General features: G+C 35.9%; 1 protein-coding gene across 4 annotated transcripts in view; it reads right to left on the bottom strand.

Annotated features, from left to right (window-relative positions):
* LOC136039601 (pre-mRNA-processing factor 40 homolog A-like) overlaps nucleotides 1-20,791 on the bottom strand; it is a 122,108-nt gene that overhangs the window by 58,032 nt on the left and 43,285 nt on the right. For all 4 annotated transcript variants that reach the window (XM_065723471.1, XM_065723470.1, XM_065723472.1 and 1 more), the window contains exons 9-11: nucleotides 9,235-9,368; nucleotides 6,145-6,372; nucleotides 3,638-3,745 (exon numbers count right to left, since the gene is read on the bottom strand). In XM_065723471.1, coding sequence (XP_065579543.1) covers nucleotides 3,638-3,745; nucleotides 6,145-6,372; nucleotides 9,235-9,368 — 470 coding nt within the window. The remainder of the gene's footprint in view (nucleotides 1-3,637; nucleotides 3,746-6,144; nucleotides 6,373-9,234; nucleotides 9,369-20,791) is intronic.

The raw sequence follows: 20,791 nt of genomic DNA, 5'->3' as shown, positions 1-20,791 counted from the left end.
CTGCACTATAATCTCTTTGAGTCCGGAGCTGTCCAGTATCTTACCAACTGCCTTCAGTTAGTTGAGCAAGAAGTGGAAGCCTCCCATCCGTAGGATTGCGTTTTTGAAGTCATCCGGGTATTTACTTTTCATTCCCTGTGCTAGCTGATAAATGAAGAGATCTTGCGTGACCACCGTATCGTCACATCCGACAGCTTTACTTATCGCCGTGAACGTTCGCAGAGATTTTTCGACTGTTGCATGGTTGTTTGGTGCTTCATGAAGGAAAAGCAAGTATTAGATTAAATATTGACACATCAATTTAAAATCACAGATGTTCCATTTGACAAGCATTTTCACTAGAACTGGAAGTTCCAATACTAAATCTGATTGATCGATGTAACATGCCTTTTTATCAGTCCTTATAAATCTAAAGGAGTCAGTATCACCTAGTTTCTTGTGATATTTAATTATTTAAGTTACTTTCATTAAGTCTCTTACTTCTGCAAAAAAAAAAAAATTACACTCATTTTTCCAGCCAACTTTACAACACCAAAAGTGCTTTTAAAAATTCTATTTCTTTAAAAAAAATTTCTATTGATGTAAGAGTACGCTGGATTTGACCAATATTATCTTTAAAAAAAATTAGAATCATCGAACCCCATTATAGGCCAAATTTGGTGTTTTTGGCCTATATCTCAGAAACGCCCCAACGGCGAACATGCGCCCTACGATATTCGTTTTCAGCATGGTCGACTACCATGGAATCCACCCTTAACATTTTTGTACCTTCCGGCATGGGTACTAATCGAAATAAGCGAGATACAGAATCTGGCGCTCTGACTATTATACGCTTACATATCCTCATAGCCAATATATACTCGTACAGCCATTACATGGCCATTATATGCTCGTATAATCACATAGCTATTATTTGGTCTTACAACCATATTGCATAATGTGATACCCAACATCTATTATATGCTTATATATCTCCATATCCGTAAGATGTTCATATACCCACAGAGCAATTATACGGTTTACATATAGCCATTAAAGGCTCATATTACCATGCTATGGCCATTATATGCTCATAGAATCATGATACGGCCATTATATGCTCATACAGCCATGATATGGCCATTATATGCTCATATATCCACACAGTCATTAGATATTCATACAACAAGAGCCATTAACGCTAACATATCCTCATAGTCATTATATGCTCATATAGCCACGCCTCGGCCATTATATACTCTTATACCCAGGTTATGGCTACTATATACTTATACAGCCATGATAGGTCCAAAGGCTAGTTTACATAATGACATGGAGTTTTCCCTCAATTGAGTAAAACAATTAATTAGTCGTTTAAATTTCACTGTCTATTCACCAGTATCTTACACGTCAGGTGCTAGGGCTGAATGTGACACGTTTAGAACAAGCAGTTTCAAACCTAATTATTGTTCTACTAAATTTTTCGGCTCTAATTTTTTCTCGTTACTACAAATTAGTTAATTTATATCCCCAGTCTAATTGGTCTAATTAATTTCAGGGTCTACTCATAAATGTCTTATATCGTTGTTACCTAAAAGTCATATCTGACATTCTTACATACCTAAGGTAATTGCCAAAACCCCTTTGCTAAGGTCTTCTCAAGAGGAGGAAGAGCAGGGCAATGTTGATCCTCCTGATCTACATTACCCTGTTGATCCTCCCCTTGAGAGATGCTTAGCATGCACTTTTTCAAAATTGTCTCATACTTTTGACTATGTCAAATATAGCCTTTAGGCATAACAATAACGATATATTTTGCATTATCACTGTATGTCCTAAGACATACATATATGGATTGTATGGATTGTATGTGACACGCTTTGAATAGCTTTTTTCAAACCGGTGTGTTAAGCATTAGTATAGGACTAACGGAGTCTTCGAACAAGCCGGAATATTACAAAAAAAAAAAAAAAAAAACGGGATTATTTACAGACTACGCCTAGCTTTTTTTTTGGCATGGTTGGCATACTAGTCTTGAAATCCTTTATCTTTTCGGACGAGGGTTCGAGTCCTTGTGTAGCTGATTATTTGGTTTGGAGAGGGAGTCAGTGGCGTAACTCTGTGAGCTCAGCCAGAGTCGATCCAGTTCTAAATAGGGGTCTGAAGAAATCTAGGGAAGATAAACAGGAAGGATGTGCGAAAGCAGAGGATGGCTGACCCCCAGCCCCCATTGCACTTCATGGCTAAAGGGTCATGAAACGGAGATGAGCACCGCCGGTAGGGATTTTAACGACGAGTGCAGTGTCCTATACGTTTTACCTTTAACTTAATGTATTGCCTTCCCTTTCTTTTCTAAGAAAATTATCAAGATTGAGAAAAATAGGCACAGGGGAAAAAAAATTTAAAGCAGCAGAATCGTTTTATTTTATCCCCCCAAAAAAACAATCAATCCGCAGTAACTAAGAGTGGTAGGTTAATTGGGAGGCTGTGTCCCTCTTTTGTGGGGTGAATGACAAAAACAGTTTTTTTTCATCACGAAAGTAAAACAGTTCAAAATAGGGATGATACCTTTTTATTGACAGTGAATAGATATAAATTATTTAACTGGATATTTCGAACACATATACAGCGTTCATCACTGATTTTTTTCATCATAGATTTCTTCGGGAATAGGCTTAGAACAGGCTAACTACACCACGTATAGGCGTCAGTTCAGGCCAGTGCAAGCACCTAGGGAACTGCATGTGACATATTTTGAATATCCAATTTCAAACCTATAAGGTAATTATTTGCGGAGAAGAAAAGGAGCCTTCGAAACCAAAGAAATATTTCCAGAACTATTTGCGGCATATCCCTTGTTTTTCTTTTCTGTAAATCTTACTAAAGCTATGATTGAAAAGGATAAGTCGTATTAGAGAAAAAAAACTGGACACGAGTAAAATTATCCTTCTTTCCCAGAAAATTTTAGATCTGATTTAACTCATATAGTTGGAGGGGGGCTGTATCCCTCATATACATGGAATATCATAAAGAAAATCTTTTCAAATTTTAAATCTACGGGGGGGGGGCAAAATAGGCTAAATACTCCATGTTCATGTTAAACGTCGACACTAGCAAATGCTTTTATATCAGCCAAGCAAATAAGACTTTTATTGGAAGGTTGTACTTAGAGGAGGGTAATTTGGCTAAAACGGCAAAATCTGACGAGCTATACGGGATGATAAAGGAATTTCCATGAGACTGTTTTGGAGGAAGAATAAAGGGAGAGGCAGTCGTCCGTCATTAGTCGTCTGTTTGGTGGGGTGAAAGGGTTGCTAATATATTTCTTATTTTTCTTATATTTTGTGAGATGCATATGCTGCATTTATGTAGATTTAAATAGCTCTCCTACTAAATGCGTTGTATCTAGACAATATGTAAAAAGATATTTTTCAGATAATCTTAATTATTATAAAACATGATTTTACGTACTAAACAATTATAAAATAAATTAATTTACGTCAAACAACAGACTAGGATGCATGAACCAAAAGTCTTAAGAGAGACCAAGGGAGCCTCTCTCTCCCAACATTTAAAGGTATGGACTGTGGGCGCCTGTAGGGAAGAGGTAGAGAAACACATAAGGTACTTTCTGAAAAAGGAAGGGAAAGAGACAAACCTTTTCTAAAAGAGCATTGAAGGTGAGCTTTACGTTTCCGGCATCCAGTGTTGCAGACCGCTTGTCTTGGCAGACAACTGTTGCAAAATCTTCAAAAGTGGTGCTAACCTATAAGAATAAAAAGATTTTTTGACTTTAACACCAAAGGATTATGAATAGGAAATTAATAAAATAACTTTAAATTGTTAATAGATCTATGAGGGGAAAACTTGCCCAGTGAGGTATGCTGGTGTTTTGTGGCCCTGTCCTTGAATGTCCAGATTTTTAATACGTTTCCAGTATTTTTCGTAGAATTTGCTCTTTTTTCAGACTTTCAAGAACTTGAACTCTAGAATCTTCCTTTGACTTTCTGTTAGGGTGTGTACCTGTTTTGTTTGTCTGAAAATTCAATGCGTAAACAAATGATAAGTCCGATTGTTGTATCCAATGTTCTCCATGTGTAAAGCTAATTGCTGCACAACCCCAAGTGCTTGTTAAACCCCAATCATGTTTGCCTAGGGTGTTATGCCTAGGTTTTTGAATTAGAAAAGCGCCAAATGACAATTATCTTGACAGCTCCCAATTCATGGATGTGAAGCTTTTTGTCGGTTTCCCTATCTTTCGGCTTTATTTTTATAATGTGTTTTTTTCTCTTATCAGATGTTTTTTTTTATCAGATTGTTTTAAGATGGTTCTTAAGACAACTAAATGCAATTACAGAACAAAAGCCAAAGCTATTTCTTAATCAACAAAATCTTATAGTTGATAATTGGTTGATTTCCGTAGAACAATAGTAAAAACAGAATAGCAGCCCTACCAAAAAAGTTCTGATCGAATTCCTGACATCAATTTTTTTTTTTTTCAACTCAAACCAGTTCTTCAAAATGGATAACCTTCTAGCAAAAAGTTGACTATAAATTTATTGACAAAAAAATCAACGAAAAAACTGAATAGCAGTCTCATCACTAAAGAGCGAACTACGTTTTACCCGATTATAGACGTTCCCACTCCCCAGCGGAAACTCCCCCCGTAGAAGATTTTCCTTTCCGTAAAAAAAAATTCCTCAATAAGCAAAATTGAGCCGCCACAGAGAAAGTAAAAAATGTGTGCCTCAAAACGTTGATCAGATGTCCTAAGGGGTAACAAATGGTTATCTCAAAATTTCATTCGGATGTCTCTGGGAAAAAAGGGATATGGGAAGGGGGCTAGTTGCCCTCCAATCTGTTTGGTTACTGAAAATGAAACTTAAAATTTTAATTTTTTTTTTCAGATGACCCATCTCCTGATCTTATGGGACTTGGTTCGACATAATTATCTCTGAAAAAAAAGAGAGAAAAAAAAATCCGTGATCTTATTGGCAAAAAATACAAAATTCCAAATTTCTGTAGATGAGAAATATAAACCTCTGCAATAGGGTTCCCTGATCGTTTTGTAGGTAGGGAGACGGGTAAATGCCTGAAGGGGTACATTTTAATGCAAAAACATCCTAACTCTCACTGAGCCTTCAGATAAACACAAAATTAGTTCTAAGAAAGGGGAGGTTGAGGTAGAAATTGATGTATAGTCCCTCTTGATCTCAAAGAATATTTCCGGTCTATGCTATTATTATGAAAATAAAGAGTGACATTAAACCCACCGATGGACAGAATTTATTCCTTATAGGAGGGAGGATGCCCCTGCCTCATCATCAACTCCCCTCCTCACAGTCGTAAAAAGTTCGGAGGACGCTAATTTGATCGGAAATTGAGAGTTTTAGACCTCTTTTTAAACTCGAAAGTGACTGGAGAACAACCAGCCCCTGTCCTAAAACCAAATAGGATATCTGGTCCCTTTTTTACCCCTTAAGACATCTGATCAACACTTTGAGGTGCCCGTCTTGTACTTTCTCTATGACTACTCAATTTAGCGCATGAGGGAATTTTCTGAGGAAAGTTTCAGTGGGTGGGAAATTTCCAGGGGAGGGGGAGGAACTCTAGTCCCCATTTTACTTGAGTCGGCTCTTACATGAGAAATAAATAATGGTAACCGGGAAGAAATAATAGCAAAAACTAAAGAAAAACTGGATAAAACTGAATAATTACCGCTGCAAAGCTTATAAATTTTCACCTGAGCTAATTCTTAAAATTTTCCTCAAACTAGTTTTTGAAATTATTCTTTAAAATATAAAACTGATTCTTAAATGACGATGGTTTTGCGGCCCAAAATTGAATGGGATTCCTACCGCTCAAGAGCTGATAAGATTTTAACCAAACTGGTTCTTAAAAATGTTTTTCTTAAAAAAACAGGTTCTTAAAAAATTGATGACCTTGTAGCCAAAGTTTGACTTCAAATTTATTAGCAGCCTTACCACTAAAGAGTGAACGAAGTTTTACCTGAACCGGTTCTTGTACCGGGACTTTGTAAAATATTTCTACGTTTTTTTTATTCTTGTAGAATTTGAAAAAGTAGACTGAACATGTTTAAAAGACATAGAGTTCCATGAAAACAATGAAAATTCTAAAACGAAATAAAACTAAAATTTCGCTTACTTCAACTTCAAAATTTCTTTCTTTCAGTATTTCTTTGATAATCTTCTTTTCATCATGGAAACGGGATTTCAAATCTTCAACATAGAATTTAAATAAATCTAGCGGAGATGAGCCAGGGTTGCCAAGCATTGCAGAAAAACGGATATCAGAACTCAAAATCGGATAAAGCTCCACCCAGAGTGACATCGAAGTCAATTTTCCCTGCTCGTGTAACTCATCTAACAACAACTGAAAATAAAGAAATGAAATGATTATTTTTTCGGTTTTATACCCTATTTTCTTGACGAAAATAATGTCAGAACATAGATAATGGTTTAAGGGGATCAATCCCCTACAAATTGCTAGAGCACCCCTTCTCTTTCAAAAAATTGAGAAGAAGAAGCTAAAACCTCAAAGATTTGAATATTTATACCAGACAGCCATTTAGTCTCAAGTAATAGACCCACAACCCCTTTTCTCAAAAACCTATAAGACCCCCTCCCTCTGTCCTATACCAACTCCCCTATTTTAAAATAATATTTTAATACATTGATTTTTTAAGTGTGCTAGGTTAGACAGAAGCAAGAAAGAAAAAAGCATCAGAATGTGAAGTCGTTTCTGATAAATCAGATGCGGGGAATTCAGATGCTTGATTTTGTTGATTTTCGGGTATATTTTATTATTGAATCGTCAATTTCTTTATCAATGTGACTAATCTCTGTGCATATATTAAAATGTATAGATTTACTTAATTTATCGCTGTCCTCATAATAATACTTCCAAGTTAAATTGCAAAAAATCTTTGAATTTGTCTACTGAAATACAAATAGACACTGCTCAGTAGACAGACATCATCTTTACCTAAAAGGTCCGATATTTCAAACTTGGAAAACCATAAAAATACATCATTTTAATATCATAGTCCTTTTTTATTTCCCTGTATATATTTCCTGTATGTTAAGTTCAAATATCCGCCCCTATTCTTCATCAATAGATGATTTCCGGCTATGTGAAAAGTAACAGCAGAAAAATAAGATAATAAGTGTCCACAGACAGCATTGCTTACTAAAATAAGAAGTAGCGGGAGACCTAAAATAGTAAAGTTGCTGGTAGCTCTCAAAAAGAATCTGGATTTGCGATCATACACCACCTACCCCCTCAAGCTAGGATCATCAGCCTCAAAGAATTACAATGAAAGTGACTAAACTGGCATCAGTGTTGTCAACTCTTTCAGTGTTCCTGTCCTTTTCCACTTTCAGTTTGCAGGGATATTTTAAATTTTTTTATTTTGGATTGGTTGTCTTCTATTTTGAATACGATCTAAAACTTCTGTCTATTATGGGTAATTTGTCGTAGAAAAATAATTGTAATGACCTGGCCTGTGTCCATGATTTTTTTGGGGGGTGTTTTACATAAGGACTTTTTTCGGGAGGGGGGGGGGGGGCACAAAAACAGTAAAAAATGAATGATGAATTTGTTTATATCCATTTTTGTTACGTTTTTACGAGTCAGACAAACATTTTGGGGAGGGGAGTCCCAACCCCCCCCGCCCCAGATACGGCATCAGCAATGATAGAAGTAAAAATAACAGCTTTATGATCATAATATTTATAGAGAACATAATTGTGGTTATTCTAAAAAAAATTAAAAAGATAGTTAAAAATACAATAAAATGGCCATCAGTGGGGAGTCGAACTTACGAGCCTTATATCCCATGGTAATTTTTCTTTAACTAGATCCCGTTTTTTTACGTTTCTACGAGTAAGAAAAATATTTCGGGGGGGGGGGGTCCAAACTCCCTAACAATCCCCCTGGACAGGGCCTTGGTACTGACAAAAGTAAAAGTAACAGCTTTATGTTCATAATGTTATGCTATCAGTGGGGAGTAATTATTTTCTTTTTATACTCGATCCCATTTTTTTACTTTTTTGCTGCTTACTGATTAAGCTACTTATTTTTCTTACTGATCTGATACGAACAGTTCTGTGCTTTTAATGGGTCATCTAGTCCTAGCACACACATGGCCACTTGCACAATATTTGGAGTTATTACAACATATTTTTCAAATGGCACAACATTGGGGGGGGGGTAGAATAACACACAAATTATGTTCAAATCACAGGGGATATTACTAGAGTATTTAAATTTCAAGGAGGGGGGGGGAATCTAACGGTCAACAATTCATGTATGTGCTTGCATCAGTCGTTTCACAGAAAAAAAAGGAAGAAACGTGAAGACACACAAAAGTTGTGAGAGAAATACTAAAAGCACAATCTAGCAGTCCACTAAAACAGTTATAATCTAGAAAATTTAGCAATCAACCCTAGGCAAGATTAGTTCTATGCCAGCTGACAGGAATATGTTTGAGGTAGGGGAAAATTGCGGGGGTCAGAAACGAGATAACAACATAATGAGAAGACAGGTGAAGTTCAATTAAAGAGCAAGACACAGTCAGTAAATATCAATGTTCAAATTCTCGTTCTTTTTACTGCCTTTGGATTTCTCACAAAAGAATCAATCTTGTTTTAAAAAGATGGGTTACTTGTCTCTATACAGAGTTTCTATAGTAGAATTAAAAGAAGAAAAATAATATAAAAACCCGTAAATAAATTATTAATAAAAGGATTAAAACCAAATAGAAAATAAGCACAAATGGAGATTTAGTATCAAATGCTAAACTGGCAGCTCAAAAACTGCGTGCATTAAGCAAAAATTGAAAATAAATTTCGTTTGGCTTCATATTTTGAGTTTTGGTGGAAAAAAGGCCAATAGAACAAAATACTCAGTAAATCAATGAACTCAAGAAATTGTATCCAGGATAAAATTTGCACAAAAATATATTTGAAAACATTTTTGGTAGCTCTCTTAGTTTATGGGAAGAAGCTTTACCTAGTTACAGAGAGTTCAAGGGTTCGACTCCCACAGGCGGCGATATTTATTAATCTTTACTATTACATTTTTCACTGAAGTTTTCATGATTTATTAGAATACCAATAATGATATGCTCTATAACAGAATTTTCAGGTATGGGGGACAGACAATCAAAATTTTATTCGTTGAAAACTGAAAGCGAAAATACAGAAAGATTTGACAAAACTAGTAGCTACTTACTTGATAACTATCACGTATTTTTCTTTGGACTCTCTTCTGTCTACGTTTTTCCCTTTCTCTTTCTTCGTTTTCCTCCGATTCTAATTCTCTTATATGATCCTCAAAGACAATCAGAGCATCAATTTTGTCCATAGCTGAAAAAGATGTATATAGCAAGTAAAAATAAAAATAAGGTTAAGTTGAATCAGTTATTCCCAGAAAAACGAGAAAGCATAAGCCAAAAAGCAGCCAAACGTTAATAAAGCAAAGCACAAGGTTTTTGTGACTGTTATTTCGTTTTGAAAGTAGAAGCAAAGTCTAGGGATAAACTACAAACGAGAAAAGGCTAAAAAAAGTTAAAAAGATATAACTATTCTTAAACGGAAGCATTTTTTTTTACTCTCTGAATTGTTTTTTGTCATTTGTTGTTTTTTTTTCTATTTTTTTATGTTATGTCACTAACCGATTTTCAGGCATTTGTTAATATGGAATAAAAATATATTTTAAATTTAAAGCCCTATATACACATATATATATATATATATATATATATATATATATATATATATATATATATATATATATATATATATATATATATTTAATTGCAATGTCTTTAATTGCAATGTATTTAAATTGCAATGAGTTTACATTTTTGGTCCTCATGGGCATAAAGAGGGTAGTACACATCAACGAAAACGTTTTCCTACTTTTCTTTGAACTACATCATTGACCTCAGTTCTCCTACCTTGTTTTGGCGGTTTCAGCCAAAGGTAATACTGCTGTTTTTTTGTTGTTGTTTTTTTATATATAGAGAGGGTCGATAAGAAAAACAATTGAAGTTATCGATTATTTGAATAAGAAGTGCCCGGAAGATTAGAGGGGGTCAGCCCCTCTCCTTGCGTACCTCCCTGACATGGAGGTATGATCAGTGCATGACAATAAGTTTTAATGGAATATAATATTAGTAGAATTCATCTAATAGAATTTTGCCACTATTGTACTAATAGAATTAAAGACATGATTCATAAAAACATTCCTTTTTTTGCAAATTTTTGTTTAAGAATTGTTGCTCTTAAGCGATAATTAAAGCTTTTTTTATTTCAAACGACACAGCTAGAGGGTGAACTACACTACTTGCCTTCAACCCTAATTTACTACCTACCCATAAAGGACAAAGTAGCTTGAGGCACATCTTCTAGCAATTTCTTTCCGTCTCCCGTTTAAAAATGGTCTACCTTTGAATTAGACCTGAACAGTATCTAAAATTATATTTTGGGATTCTTAATTAATGTCAGCTACAAATGACGTCACGAAGCACTCGCTCTTATTAAGGTTAGTTATAATTTGTCATTGCAAAAAGCACCCTTTTTTCCTTTGTTTTATCATAAAACTTTATATGCGACGTAAGACTGAATCGTTAGAAAGCCTATTTTTCAGCCTAGTATACTTTCGCACAACGTAAATAACGTTTACCTGCAAGCTCTATTTTGGAAAGCGATTTCCCGCGAGTCCAATAAAAATTTGCTACTAGAGAGGACCAGAGATTATTTGTAACGTTCGAATTAAACACGTTCGGTTTAAAATTAAACACGGATATTCCAGTCAGATTTTATAAGTCGATGTTACAATGGATGACTTCATTTTCCAACATTCTTCTTCTAGGAGAAGAAGAAGACTTTCTGACAAACAATTCGAACGAAAATGATTAGCTTTAAAGCATCAACAGTTCGCGTTAATGAACAGTAACTAATGAGGTACTCGCGGCAACAGTAACCCAAACTCCATGAAGCCATGAAGCCTACAGAAGTAACTACCGTGAAGCCTATTAAGTAAAATGTACCCATTAGAGGTTCTTAGCATGACTAAACTCGAATCATTCTGGAAAAAGGAGAAATATCCCCTAAATCGATCCGGTATTGAAGAAGGTGCACCCTCAAATTTTGGAAGCCAAGGAACCTCCAAACAGAAAATTTCAACGCCTATAATGGCTAATTGTAGAAAAAGCCAAGACAGATAGTCCAATTGAGTGAGAGGCAATTATGGCATTAATAGCCCCCCTCCCCTTATTAGGATTGTATAAAAATGATGTTAGTTCATTTGTTAATAGTTATGTCTATCTAATCCGTCCATGCGTCAATCCTAGGGCAGTAGAACCAAGGTAGATAGTCATAGAGCCAATATAGTGATAGAACCTATAGTCTTCCAAGTGTTCCATGCCATTTTTCATCCCTGGGACCCTTCATCACTGCGTCAATGTTTCGCGGCAGAAACTTTAATCATTAATTTCGAAAAATGAAAAAATACCTCCTAAGGAAGGACAACCTTTACTACGAGAATGACAAGGAATTGACCAGAAAACTCAACAGGTATAGTTCAATATGGAAATTAAGAGGAACATCAAAATTCAAAACAAACAGGAATCATTCTGTAAATAAAAAGGACTACCAACACCCTTACATTTCCCCGGCCATCCAGTATTCATGCTAAAGTACATCCAGTGCTTAACTGGAAATCTTATGGAGAGCTAAAGCATAGTCGGTCAACGATTAACTTTAGCGTAAAGAACGGGGAGTTAGGTCAGTGCCCAACCACCTCTCCAAATCTTATGCTCGACTATTGTTTCATTTGAAAGAGCTTTTTTTTGCTTTATGGTTTTCAAAAGTATACTTTTTTCTATAATATCATAGAAAACTCATTCTCCTGGCGCTCTGGGGTACAACAAAAAAAGCTTACAGACTTCACCATTTTCACAAAAAAGACAGCATAGATCAGTAGATGTTAGGCATAAATAAAACGAAAAGGACTTACCTCGGTAAGCAACGAGGAACATCTATTTAGATTTCTGGAAAGTTTATATCTACCTAATTTATAAGTAGAACATAATTAAAAATGCACCTAAAGTCTCGTCATTAATCATAGCTGTCCAAAATCAAAATAAACTAGTTATTTTTGAGGAATCGAATAAAATGTATCATATATACTTATCAGCCAGAATGTATTGATTTGTCATGTCCACTCCAAAGTTAGGATAAGAGCCGCTCCAAAGTTAGGATATCCAACTCGACGTATTTCCCTTGAAAGCTATATATCAGTCAGTGGCGTATACACCCGCTAGCAATATCATTTAGATTATGTAGGTGAATCGACCTCAGTATTATCGACTGGTGATGTCGGAGAGCTACTTATTGTCTACGCCATGGTTAAACAGAATATACATAGCCTTATGTATCTGAACATGAAAAGTCACAAAATATTCCCTGGAAACCTAAATCTATATTTTTTGTCTCAACTATGAGCCATCGGTCTGTAGTTGTATTCATGGTATTGGTATTGGATTGGTATAGGCAAGTACCACAATTGCTTATTCGTACCGCAGACATGGAAAAAGAAGAAAAAACGTCAAAAATATATTTTTCGCTAAGAGTTAAAAGTTAAGAGTTAAGTCTGTTTACGTATTTCCTTATTGGTTATTTGGATTACTGTCAAATTCTACTTAACATATTAATAAGTTGCGACAATTTTTACCGACAAAAACAAAAGGAAAAAGGAGAAAAAAATGACAGAAGAGCCATCTTTTGGTGTAAGTTTAAGATTTTGGCTCTTTTTTCTACTTTTTTAGTTTTGTTTATTTTGTTTCTCGAATGTCGAAGAAAAGACGTCTCGAGGAATTGAAAATCACAGACAGGTGTCGGTTTCGACTGCATATACGAGCGTTGTTTGCTTTTGTCGCTAAAATTACAGCTATTAATGACAGCGCTAGATGAGAACAAATTTTGAGATGCGACGTATAAAAAATATTTAATTAGTTCACATTATTAAAAGCATTTATTTGAACAATTTGCACTTTTTTGCAAAAAACATTATAAACATTTGCTGCTAGAACAGCAGCTAGATCAAAACAGAATCCCCCTTGCTGCTCGAAAAATTTCATTTAGAGAGAATGTATTTTAATTTGAACAGTGGAAGCGTAGAGTTTATTAGAATAAAGAGATAAATGCATAAATTAAAACATTCTATCTAAATAAAGACGTAGTTCAGTAACTTAAGACCAGACCCTTAGTCTCCATATTTGTCACTTGAATTAAAAAACTCATTTACACCTGAAAATAAGCCTGTTCCCAAGGATTCCCATACCTAAGAATTAAACTAACGACAGTTGGTAATATAATGGCTCAGCCAAAAGAAAAAAAATATATTTTCAATATGCATCAATTTTGAGCTACTTTTAAAAAACTCATATTCATCTAAAATGAGTTAGCTCCCTCATGATTCTCCAACTCCAGAACTAAACGTACCAAATTTTCGTTTACTAATACCTATTGGTAATACCTACCTACACACGCAGAAGGAAAAAAATCTCCCCGTTATTCCCAGTATACATTATTTCCAAATACAGGATAGAAACTATTTAAGCTCCCCCAAAATCCCCAATAGTTGAACTAAAGATATGAGGAATTTTGATTTTATAACTCCCCTACTAGTAAAATAACTTTCCCCTCAACCTAACAGCCTTAACCTCAATATGTGTCACTTTTATTAAAAAAAAAACGCATATCCATCAATACAAAATTAGTATCGATGTTCACCCCTTGATCGATGCCTGATTTGACCCTATCCTACATCGATTTTAGCCCTGTCCCAATGTTCAACACCCATGTCATTTTTCATCTAATAACATTCACAGACAGAAATTGCTTCCTTTTAAAGGTCAAAACTTTACATATGACAAAAACAAAACAGTTGCAAGTCATTACCGTAGTCAAACTTTGGTGAGTATTGCAGAAAACAAAATTCCTAGAGCCCCGAACCAAGATTGCTCCTAAAGAAAAAAACGCATTTCCAGGGTTGCTCCAAGGTCCATTCCCGCTCCTTGCCACCTGATGTGAATTTAATTAAATTTAATTAATTTAAAAAAAATTAATTAAAAAAAAAAAACACATGGTGTCCATACAAATTCAATAATTTGGGAGTAAAACTGTGTTTTTTATCAAACAAATTTTGTTCGATGGTGGATGGGAGATTTACCAAAACAATTGCTGTTATTTTTAGTTTTATAGGAGGTAGTATTTTTTTCCAATTTAAAAATTGGAGAAATATTCCCCCATGCCGTTGGAATAACCAACCAGTTTTGGCAAATATTGATAAACAACATTAATGCCTAAAAAAAATTATTTATATTCTTTTTTTAGCAAAAAAACTATTGTACGCGCTCAAAAATAGGTCAACGCCTAAATAAAAGTAGAATGTTTCTAATTAGCCATACCTTCAATTTAGCCCGGCCTCACTGTCAAGCGTCTATATTACTTTATCGACAAAAAATTATTGCAAAACGATAGATTCCGTTTAAACTTTAACTTTTATTAACGACAAAATAAACAAATAGTAGTAAATCATTACCGAAATCGGTTCGATTACAACTGAACCGATTATAACTGTAACTAAACCCCAAGCAACTGAATCATCCTGCAACTGAAGCACCGTACATCAGAACCCTCTTGCATCTAAATCCTATTTAACTAAACCCTCGTGCAACTCAGCCCCATTTAGCTGAACTTACATGCAACTGAACCCTCGTACAACTGAACCACCGTACTCGTGCGTCTGAACCACCTCATATTTTTCAGGGGGGTATTTTTCCAACACTGATAGGGAGGAGACATACAGCATCAACCAGAACTTTTTTATGAATCCTCTTGACAGTTTTTTACACCATGACTAAAAAAAAACAAAACAACTCAACAAGGTTCAACATGTAAAAATTCTAACTTTTCTTTTACCCAAGGATAGTGTAAGGTATCGAACGAGGATTCAGTTGCAAGGGGGTTCAGTTAAACAGGGGTTCTCTTGCACGGTGGTTCAGATACAAAGGATCAAACAGTTCGTGGTAACGAACTGTAGTAAGGAGCGACCCGGCTCAATAGTAACCAAAACTCTAAAAAATGGAATTTTGATACCAATACCTACATCAAAAGAATCGCATTTTAATGCTGATTTTAAATATATAAGTTTCATCAAGTTTAGTCATACCCATCAAAAGTTACGAGCCTGAGGAAATTTGCGTTATTTTAGAAAATAGGAAGAAACGCCCCCTAGAAGTCATAGAATCTTAACGAAAACCACACCATCAGATTCGGGGTATCAGAGAACCCTACTGTAGAAGTTTCAAGCTCCTATCTACAAAAATGTGGAATTTTGTATTTTTTGCTAAAAGGCAGATCACGGATGCGTGTTTATTTGTTTATTTGTTTTTTTTCCCCAGGGGTGATCGTATCGACCCAGTTGTCCTAGAATGTTGCAAGAGGGCTCATTCTAACGGAAATGAAAAGTTCTAGTGCCCTTTTGAAGTGACCAAAAAAATTGGAGGGCACCTAGGCCCCCTCCCACGCTAATTATTTTACCAAAGTCAACGGATCAAAATTCTGAGATAGCCATTTTATTCAGCGTAGTCGAAAAACCTTATAACTATGTCTTTGGGGACGACTTACTCCCCCACAGTCCCCATGGGAGGGGCAACAAGTTACAAACTTTGACCAATGCTTACATATAGTAATGGTTATTGGGAAGTGTACAGGCGTTTTCAGGAGGATTTTTTTGGTTGGGGGAGGGGTTGAGAAGAGGGGGATATGCTGGGGGAACTTTCCATCGATAATTTGTCATGGGGGAAGAAAATCTCCATGAAGGGAGCGCAGGATTTACTAGCATTATTTAAAAACACAATGAAACAATAAATATGAAAAAGTTCTTTCAGCTGGAAGTAAGGAAGAGCATTAAAACTTAAAACAAACAGAAATTATTACCCATTTGAGGGGCTCACCTCCTCCTAATACCTCGCTCTTTACGTTAAAGTATTTTTAGTAATTTCAACTATTTATTCTACGGCTTTTGTGATTCTGGGATCATTCTTAATGAATTGGGACAAAATTTAAGCTTTAGTGTAAAGAGCGAGGATCTGACAAGGGGGCGAACCCCCTCATATATGTAATAAAAATATGAGAATACAAAAGTTCTTTACGTAAGCTAATTTATAAGTTACGTAAATCTTTTACTAATAAAAATATTCGTAAAATATTAAAAGTTCTAGTTGCCTTTTTAATTGACCAAAAAATCGGAGGGCAACTAGGCTTCCTCCCCCGCTCTTTTTTTCTCAAAATCATTCGATCAAAATTATGAGAAAGCCATTTAGCCAAAAAAAATATGCAAATTTCGTTTTAATTATTCCTCTGCGGAGAGCCAAAATCAAAACATGCATTGATTCAAAAACGTTCAGAAATTAAATAAAAAAAACAAGTTTTTTTTAACTGAAAGTAAGGAGCGACATTAAAACTTAAAACGAACAGAAAATACTTCGTATATGAAAGAGGCTGCTTCCTCATCAACGCCCCGCTCTTTACGCTAAAGTTTTTTACTGTTTTAAAAAGAAGAATTGAGAGAAAGAGTCAAACTTTAGCGTAAAGAGCGGGGCGTTGATGAGGAAGCAGCCTCTTTCATATACGAAGTATTTTCTGTTCGTTTTAAGTTTTAATGTTGCTCCTTACTTTCAGTTAAAAAAAACTTGTTTTTTTATTTAATTCAGTTACAAGCACGCCACCAAAATGGAATTAGAGATATTGATAAGTACTTTTAAAACGAACCATTAACATTAATCTAAAAATTTGCGAGTTTTTGGCAAAAAATAATACAGGCATTCAATATCATTAGGTACGCGCCTAAACCGAAACGAAGTTTTTAGCAACTTGCGAAGGGTCACCAACTTTCAGAAAACACGTATACCAGGTGGCACGTTCAGTGCGTGGTGAAAGTGAGCCCAATTTGGTAGAGCATTACCAAGCGTTGCGGGGACGACACAACACGTAGTGGAACTGTGCGACTTACATGGCACTCAGAGATTTACACCAGGTGGCGTACAATGGGCGACCCCTCGATAACTTGTCATGGAACATGTATTATTCCAGGACGGCAGAAGCTTAGAGCTAGCAAAAAAAATGCATAGATGCGTAACAAAAAACGAGTATTTAAATAAAATACATATTTAAATACCATCAGATATAAAAGGGCTCATATAATAATACAACCTACACTACTAAAGTAAGAGACATAGAAAATATTTTCATTAAAACATCATAATTACCAGTAGTGTTGTTAAGTGATTAGACCAAAAAAAAAGTACTACGTCAATCTTAAAATGCGTCAATTTGCGGCTAATGAAAAAACCTCATTCCACCCATGAACATTATTCAGCCCCTCTAGGACTCTGAAACCCCAAAACAAAACTATACAAAATTTATGCTACGTCTAATGGTAGTTTCAAAGACAGATGAAAAATCATAGTGTCTTATTCCCCGGATGCGTTAATTTCCATAAAAAAGGACTCATTCACTAAAACTGAACCAGCTCCACCCCCAAGGATTCCCAAACCCAGAACTAAATGTACAAGATTTTTTGGTTTTATGACTCACCAATGCTGGCCTCACACCGCCCTGTCCAGACATAAAGTGATTTGAACACTGTTGGTTGTGGAGTAACCTGAATGAATAACACAGTTTGGAAAAAGAGTTTGGAACAATTTAGAACATGGTAGGTCATGTATACATATTCTAACACACACAAAAAAACTGCTCACTGAGCCCCGTCTTAACTGGTCTAATACTGTTCAAAAAGATTGTAAACATTAGACATCTTATTCATCAATTTCGGGAAGTATTTTTTGTCTTTTCCACACCATCCTTATTCCTCTGAAGCAACAGCCATTCTAAACATGTAACCAGGTATTGCTTAATCGCTCAGATGAATAAGGAAATAGGACAACTTTCTGCTTTAGCGTTATTAGAGCTATTTGCCCCTTCACGTTATTGCCCAAGATGAATGCCCAGATGAATGATTCTTATTACTGTTATGAGGCAATTAGTAAAAACTGTTGCACCAGTTAGAGCGGGGCTTAAGTTATATTTAATAGAACAAATATACCTAAGAAGACTTGAAGCTTTATATTAATCTATATAAACATAAATATTAACAAGTCTAGACCAAAATTAAATAGATATTACAAGTGTAGAACTAAATTTAAGAGGATAGTAGAATACACCCTAAGCCTGAAGTTAAAAAAAAAAATTTATTCGCATGCTGACGAATGGTGTGCGTTGCAAAGGTACCTATCTCGTGATTCAATGCCTCCGGCCGGGAGCGCAATGCGTGGTTGGGGGCAAATCATCCGACACTTCCTGTGTTTTACCCTAGATTTATCCAGGTATCCATTTAGAGCAGGGTCGACTCTGGCTGAGCTTACAGGGTCACATCATTGACTCCCGCCCCAAACCAAAGAATCAGCGACATCAGGACTCGAACATACAACTGGAGTTACACGACTCACCAGGACTGGAGTTAAACGATGTTTTTTTTTTTCTAATAGCTTCTTAAGTACCCTATATTGTAGTTACATCGATTTAATGTGAATTCCATAACAAAATAATTTAGTACCAATCAGCTTAGGGGAACAGGGCGTCGGACGTCTTATAAGAAAAAGGGTCTCGTGCTAAGAGAAATAGGGATATACAAAATCGAGTTGCGGGTCATCGACTGCATTCTGAGATAGAGAGCAGTGATTTCAATTTAAAGTTAGTACAGGATTTAGCAACTTCAAAATTCCCGTGATGCCTCTCCGGTGGCTTGAAATTATCTGTTTATAAGTAGTTTTCTCTTCCGATGAACTTCCTTTTGCACAACTGTCACAAATCATCATTCTTCATCACAACCCGTCAAGATCGAAGTGCGTTACTCATCAAAACCACAATTAGATAATTATGGTTCCCATTCTCACTAAAGCAAATTAACATGGTCAAAAATAACGATATAACACAACAAAAATGACCATTGCTAGGAAAAGGAGAAGTGCTGCAATAGCCTTTGGGCAAGAAGGTTGCAGGAGTAACTTTGTATCTTCAAGGTCGATTGAAGGCCGTAGTTGTCAGCCCTTAAAATTTTTAAAAATTGAAGAGGAAACTTTCCTTCGCCAAAAAATACGTCAAAATTACATTGTTTTCCTGAAACCGTGCTATTTCGCATTTCTTAAGATTCAGCCAATGTTGTTAGCTCTACAAACTCATTATGTGTTACAGCTACTGCTTTATTACTTTGCCCCAAAACATAACACAACACAATTAACTTATATTTCTAAAGCCTTTGTCCGAGGGGCACGGGTTCGATTCCTGGCGTGGCCGGTTATTTGGTTTGGGACGAGGGTCAGTGGCGTGACTCTGTAAGCTCAGCCACAGTCGACCAAGCTCTAAATGGGTACCTGGAGACATCTGGGGAAGGTAAACAGTAAGGGAGTGCGAAAGCACAGGATAGCTGGCCCCCAACTCTCCATTACACTTTCTGGCCAAAGGTCCACAAAACGGAGATCAGCATCACCGGTTTAGACCTTGAGGGTCTAGTGCCGTCATACTTACTTTTTTTTTACTTTTTCTTATTTCTAGAGCTGCAGCTTTTAAAAGCAAAGAATACACTAATTTACTCCAAAATACTATCCACATTAATTTTTCATATAAACTATAAACACTTTACCAATAATCGCCTAGCTGCACCATTGCGATCCATTATTATTAATAAACCCTGAGTTACCCATTGCATGAAGACAAGCCCGCCTATTCTACAATGTAGTGAAAATGAATAGAAAGGTAGACAAACTACATCAAGTATGTATCCTCCCGTCCCTGAAGAGGATTTACGATTATCATTTACAAGTCACTCTTTGTGATAAAGGAGAAATCACCCTAACAATGAATACTTAAGTGTACTAAAGCCTGGATCGCGAATTTCAAGTTTAAAATTTCTTGATTAACGTCACCTTGGCTGTAGGTACCCTGCTACCAAATCTAAGGTGATTGTGAAAAAAATTATGGGAAAAGTGGCTGAGGTTGGTTGATGAGCCTTAAAAAAAACTTTCCGCTCTGTCCACTTGGTCCACAATTAATTGCTCCACAAGTTTCAAGTAGATTAGAAATAAGGGAAATACGCCACTAAAAATCATTATTCTCATATCCCGTCAGCCTAGCAGTAAAAAAAAAAATAGTCTGCCAACCGTTCTGCTGAAAAACTGGCCACGGGAATTGTCTAGGAGCGTTACTTTGTGTCTTCTGTCGTACGGATAAAAATTCTTGTAGTGAAAGAGGAGGCGTTTTTAAGTAACCAAAGGCCTATTCTCTGCCTGACATACAGATTGGAAATAATCACACAATTTTCATTCAGGCAACGTGCAACATGCATACCTTTCCACAGAGAATTCAGAGGCGGAACGGAGGGAGGGGTTTCGAAGGGGAGAATGTGCCAGTTTATTACTCTGATCATCTAGATTCTTCCTTATGCGAATCATTTTTTCAAAAAAGGTGAAACATTTCTAACGTTCTGCTAGGAAGTTGGCAGTCGAAGGAGACGAAAAGGTTGCTGAATACGGTAGGGACGTTACCATACGTTATCATACGTCATCATACGTCCTCATACGGATTGGGCTTCAATCGTTACCGATCGAAAACTCTTGCACATTTCCGCTTCAACCAAGCAGCAATATGTATATTTTTCT

The sequence above is a fragment of the Artemia franciscana genome, chromosome 19, assembly GCF_032884065.1.
Source record: "Artemia franciscana chromosome 19, ASM3288406v1, whole genome shotgun sequence".
In the NCBI taxonomy this organism is placed as follows: domain Eukaryota; kingdom Metazoa; phylum Arthropoda; class Branchiopoda; order Anostraca; family Artemiidae; genus Artemia; species Artemia franciscana.
This window is presented reverse-complemented; position numbering and strand designations above follow the sequence as displayed.